Source organism: Anas acuta, chromosome 29 (assembly GCF_963932015.1).
Source record: "Anas acuta chromosome 29, bAnaAcu1.1, whole genome shotgun sequence".
Classification (NCBI taxonomy): domain Eukaryota; kingdom Metazoa; phylum Chordata; class Aves; order Anseriformes; family Anatidae; genus Anas; species Anas acuta.
In genome coordinates this window covers 3,596,727-3,602,726 of record NC_089007.1, presented here as the reverse complement: position 1 = coordinate 3,602,726, position 6,000 = coordinate 3,596,727, and the positions used below count along the sequence as shown (strand labels likewise).

Genomic DNA, 6,000 nt, shown 5'->3' with positions numbered 1-6,000 from the left:
CTCCAGTCAGAGGGACTTACTTCCCTTCTCTTTGCACTCACCTCCTCGCAGCCCAACCCCATCGATCTTTCTTCTCTTTTTGACTTTGACCCCACTTGGAAGAAGCAGCCATGTCTCGGCAGTCTGTCTGCAGAAGCTTTGGAGGAGGCAGTAGAAGGGGCTACAGCTCTTGCTCTGCCATCGGTGGTGGCTTTGGAGGAGGTGGCGGCAGAAGCAGGAGCAGCTACAGCTCCTTCTCTATGTCCAGGGGATATGGAGGTGGTGGACGTTGTGGAGGGTTTGGCAGCAGGAGCCTCCACAACATGGGTGGCAGCGGAAGGATTGCCATGGGAGGATGCTACGGTGGCGGAGGCTATGGAGGCAGAATGGGCGGCTTCGGTGGAGGCTATGGAGGAGGACTAGGCGGCTACGGAGGAGGAATGGGCGGCTTCGGAGGAATGGGTGGTGGAGGAATGGGCGGTGGAGGAATGGGCGGCTTTGGTGGAGGCATGGGTGGTTATGGTGGCGGCATGGGTGGCGGAGGAATGGGCGGCTTTGGTGGCCCAGGCTTCGGCATGCACGGCTTCGGTGGCCCTGGCAGAGGTGGCCCCGGCATCCAGCCGGTGCAGGTCGACTCGAGTCTCCTGCAGCCGGTCCACGTTGAGATTGACCCCCAGATCCAGCAGGTCAAAAACCAGGAGAAGGAGCAGATCAAGACTCTTAACAATCAGTTTGCTTCCTTCATTGACAAGGTGAGAGGGTGGGATTGTGACTAGGAAGGGTCAGCGTTTGGAGGAGCTGTCAAGTTCTGCAGAAATTTTCTCCTTTATGAGCTAAGCATCAGTAGGCTGAGAAGCTTGGGAAGAGCCTTGCTCTTAAGTACTGCTAGGGAAAAGATGAGAATCTCTCTTCCACATGAGATCAAAGCTATATCTTCAGGGCTTACTCCAGCCTGTTGCACCAGGTTCAGCTAATAGGTTATTCCTGCAAACAGGCTAAACGCCTCCAAACATTTTCTGGTTTCATGCACAAAATTTCACTTCTGCACCTTTCCCTTTCCAAATACCCTTCAGTTTATATATTCACTAATGTTTTTTTTTTTTTTTTTTTTTTCCTCTCTCTCTCTCTTTTTTTTTTTTTTTTTTTTTCCAAGTATCCAGGGTTTTAGTTTAGACTAGAAATCTCAACTTTCTAGGCTACCTGCCGTGGGAGAGTATTGCAGCTGGTGCTACACTTTAAAGCTCCTTTGATTTGAATATGACTTAGAACTTTCCTCCCTTTCTTGACCTCGCAATGTTGTCAACAACAGAGCTTCTAAACAAAATGCTAGCTACCTCTTGTGTCATCATGCCAAGAAGAACTGGTGCCCTTTTCACAAGGTGGACGGGGTGTCCTGTCTGCTGCTGTTGCTTCATGTCTGACGGTGGATGCTCCATGTGTTGGCTTTCAGGTGCGCTTCCTGGAGCAGCAGAACAAGGTGCTCTCCACCAAGTGGGAGCTGCTGCAGCAGCAAGGGCCCTCTGGGCCGAGGAAGAACCTGGATGTCCTCTTTGAGAACTACATCCAGAACCTGAAGAGGCAGCTGGAATCGATCCTGGCACAGAGGGGGCAGCTGGAATCAGAGCTGCAGAACATGCAGCAGTACGTTGAGGATTACAAAACCAAGTAAGTGCAGTGCTGAAGTAACACAGAAAGCAGCTCGAGCAGCTGACAGTGATGGTAATCTTTATTTCACAGGTCATCTTTCTTTACACGTGTACTTTTTATAGCAATTATGGACAAAGATTGGTCAATTTAAATATTTATTCTGTTTGTATGTGTGTGTGTATGTGTTTGTTTTGTTTAGCATTGCCTTAGGCAGGAAAATTCAGGAAACTCAGCTTATATTTTTACTCTCCGTAGGTATGAGGAAGAGATCAACAGGCGCACAGCAGCCGAGAATGAGTTTGTGGTGCTCAAGAAGGTGAGTCACAGGCACTAGAAAATGATTGATTGAATATCAGGCTTTGTCTGTGCTTTGAGGGGTTTCCCTCTTGGATGGGAAAACCAACGGAGATTGTAGGATCCGAGGGTGGCTCCTGGAAGCCTCTTGCTTTTTCCTGCACGGCTGAATAGCTCTGTCACAGCTGTTGCCTTCAGCACTGACCAACTTCTGTGGTCCTGAAGGATTTCCAAGAGGAAATGAAAGCACTCTCTGTGATCTGTCCTGCAGGATGTGGACACTGCCTACATGACCAAGGTGGAGCTGGAAGCCAAGGTGGGAGCTCTGACCGACGAGATCAACTTCCTGAGGTGCATCTACGAGGAGGTAAGAGCCTGCCCGAGCTGCAGCGAGGTGCGGGGGGAGTCCAGGCACCGAGGGCAGGCGAGGTGCCCGTGGGGCTGCGGTCCGGAGAGTCGCTGGGGCTGCCGGAATGGCTGCTCTGTGCTGCCCTCCTCTCCTGGCACGCCGAGGCTGACTCCTGTGCTGGTTGCAGGAGCTGTCTCAGATGCAGACGATCAGCCGGGACCTGTCTGTGGTGGTGTCCATGGACAACAACCGCCACCTGGACCTGGACAGCATCATCGAGGAGGTCAGGCGCCAGTACGAGCAGATCGCTCAGAGCAGCAGAGCAGAAGCTGAGGCTTGGTACCAGAGCCAGGTGAGCTGGGAAGCACTTGAGGGAGCTGGGGTGGTGGTTTGAGTTTGCAGATGAATTGTGACAAAGTGAGAGATGTCTTTAAGCTAACGGTGCTGGAGGAAGTCTCAAAAGGAAGGGTGTTGCAGCTGAGGGGTCTGGCTCCCTCTTTACAAGTCCAGAATCTCACTCTGGCATTCTGTCTCAATAAACAACATCCATTATTTAGAAACTACCAGGACAAAGTAGCTTTACAGAAACCAAAGGACACTTGTTTGTCTAACTAAGATCTTTCTCCAAATTCAGAAATGTAGGAGACAATGATAATTGTATCTTAAAACCATCTTAGAACATTGAGCTGGGCATCTACCTTTTAGGGACCACTGTGATGAGTGCTCTTAGCAGCACATGAGCTAGGGAAGTTGAGAATCTTGTCTAGGCATCAGGAACGTTTCACTGAAGGGCTGCTTTGTCTCATTACCATCAGTACGAACAGCTGCAGAGCACTGCTGGAATGCACGGGGACAGCCTGCGCAACACCAAAATCGAGATCCAGGAACTGACCAGGAACATCCAGAGGCTGCGGGCAGAAATTGAGAACGTGAAGAAGCAGGTAGGGGTTATTTGGTGTCTCACTGGATACCAGCTGCGTCACAAACCCAGTTGTGTGGGGCAAAAACATTTTCTTCAACTATTGCTGTTGCCTTCATGGTGTTGCCTTTTTTCTTCTGCTTGAGGCTTGGGGGTCGATGCAGGTGACAAAATGTGACCTGAGAATTTGCTCTTCTTCTTGCTCAGAACCAGCAGCTGCAGGCAGCTATTGCTGAGGCCGAGGAGCGTGGTGAGATGGCTCTGAAGGATGCCAGGTTGAAACTGGAGGAGCTGGAAAGTGCCCTGAGCAAAGACAAGGAGGAGCTGGCTCGCCTGTTGAAGGAGTACCAGGAGCTGCTGAACATCAAGATTGCCCTGGATGTGGAGATTGCCATGTACAGGAAGCTGCTGGAGGGAGAGGAGAACAGGTAAAACATTCCACCTCTGATTCCAGGGCGATGTTGCAACCTGGGCTGGACCCCATGAGATTTGACATCACAGTGTAAGCTCAAAGCAGCTTTTCGGATTACAATGGGTAGATACATCTATTTGTACATTACATTTAAGGTTCTTAGGATTGTCAATTGACAATCCTGGTGATATAAACAATATTTTGTTCTAACACATACAGATTTCATAATGAACCTGAAGTTTGGAAGAACCTCATTGCAAAGAGGGATTATCACTATCTTCCCTCCCTAAATATTTTAGTGTTACTGGGGTTCCCTTCATAGTTGAAATGGAAAAAATCAGAAAACAAAACAAAACAAAACAGAAAACAAACCACGTACCCCTGTGGTTACATAATGTAAATTAACTTCTCAGAATATAAGATATCTCTTTTGTTAGGCTACTAAAATATACTATTTCCTTTTTCAGGCTTTGCAACGACAGCATGTCCAACGTGAATGTCTGTAAGTATCCTCAGTTGTTTCCTTGTGGAGTCGCAGTGGGCTGTGTATTTTGGAGAAGCAATGTGCCACGGCCCCATGCATAACCTGTGCTTCTCTTCCAGCTGTGGTAGGCAGGACCACCATGTCCGGAGGCCGAGGAGGCATGGGAGGAGGCTTCGGAGGCAGCGGCATGGGAGGAGGCTTCGGCGGCAGCGGCATGGGAGGAGGCTTTGGCGGCAGCGGCATGGGAGGAGGCTTCGGCGGCAGCGGCATGGGAGGAGGAATGGGAGGAGGAGTATGTGGAGTAGGAGGAGGCTTTGGAGGTGGAAGCTCTGGAGGCAGCTGTGACATGGGAGGAGGAATGTACAGCGGAGGCTTCTCTTCTGGAAGTGGAAGGATGTGCGCGTCTGGAGGTGGCAACTTCAGCTCCGGTGGGGGATCCTCCTCCGTCCGCAGATGTGTCACAACCACCTCCGTCAAGTCTTCAGGAGTAAGGTTCTGAGCCCTGAAGGCAGATCGAGAAACAAAAGAAGCTTCTCCTCCCCTCTCCTGGCAGCAGCCCAGCCTCCTTAAATCCGACTCCAGTATCCCGCAAGGAAACGAACTGTGTCCCTCTCGGTCCACCACCTACCCGCTGGGCCTCCGGGCTCCTTCGCAGGAGGGGAGCCTCGTGGCCGTGCCACACTGCTCACCAGCCCCATGCCCAGCGATGAATAACTGAGCAAAGAAAAGTGTCTCGTGTGGATACCCAGTGCGGAGAGCTGATTTAAAGGAGGGAAATGCTCTGCCTTTCTTGCTGCCTTGTACATTTCTAGCTGCCTTGTGGCAAACGTGTATAAAAACACTCTCTGTGCCTATTCCGTCAGGTTGCTTCCTAGATGGCCGTATCCCTGGGGTGCTTCTGCATGCAGTACATCCTGCTTCCATTCACTTGTGCTGCGGGGCATGGCAGGCAGGGGCAAGTGGACTCCTCCCTTGGCAGAGCCGGGGAGCGAGCAGCCTCTCTGCAGGCGACCAGAGGGACAAATTGTCCCGGGGCGAAGCACCTGGGCAGCTTTAGGTGCCCGGTGTCTCCTGCTAGACGCAGGAGCACTCTCGAGCTGTGGCTTCGGGCTCCACTTGCCCTTGCTCCATGGTACCTGCTGACACCTCCTGCCCGCGTGGACTCTTTGCAAAGAAAACCAAACTTGCTTTTCTGCGCTAGGCCCGCTGTGACATGGAACCAGATGTACTGTGCCCCCTCCTTTCCTTTCTGTGTGTGATATGTCCTTGGGATGTTGCCATTCTCAATAAATTGCAGAGAACATTCACGGTGTCTGCTCGTCACTGCTTAGAAGTCTCTCCTCCATAGGATTGCCTCTGGGGAAACAATGTGGTGGGAACCTGGGTTGTGCTCAGCACGTCATGGCCATGCCGTGAGGGCCTGGCGTGTGTCCAGGCATGGGGGACTCTGTCCCGCACTGTTACGGCCTCACCTTGAGCACCAGGTGTGGGTGTCGCAGGATGAGAGGGCCTCAAAACTATCAGGGAGCCTCCAAAGGAGGACGACAAAGATAGTGAAGGTTCTTGAGGGGAGGACGTGTGAGGAATGGCCGAGGTCTCTGGGTATGTTTGGCCCAGAGCAGTGCATGCTGAGGTGATACCTCCTCTACTCCAGACTAAACAACCCCAGCTCCCTCAGCAGCTCCCCCTACAGCTTGAGTTCCAGACAATTTTTATGGCTCTTCCAACTCAGGATATGCAATATCTCTTGATATCTTGATAAAAGACTCATGACTTTTTTTTGAAAACATGAGCCCACACATAGGATGTTCTGATCAAATGTTATGCAGGCAGACAGCTCAGACAGAAACATTTTTCTAGTATTCACGACTCAGCCATGGTAACAACCAAGGGATTTGACGGACTGTCTCACAGCA

The 6,000-nt window shown here is 51.2% G+C and overlaps 1 protein-coding gene across 1 annotated transcript; it reads left to right on the top strand.

Moving 5' to 3' along the window:
- LOC137845934 (keratin, type II cytoskeletal 3-like) lies at positions 1–5,391 on the top strand. The gene is made up of 9 exons (XM_068663482.1): positions 1–731; positions 1,430–1,644; positions 1,882–1,942; positions 2,192–2,287; positions 2,457–2,621; positions 3,085–3,210; positions 3,396–3,616; positions 4,068–4,102; positions 4,204–5,391. Exons 1-9 carry the CDS (start codon positions 111–113, stop codon positions 4,581–4,583), a joined length of 1,920 nt encoding a protein of 639 aa, XP_068519583.1. The 5' UTR covers positions 1–110; the 3' UTR covers positions 4,584–5,391.
- The last annotated feature ends 609 nt before the right edge of the window (positions 5,392–6,000 follow it).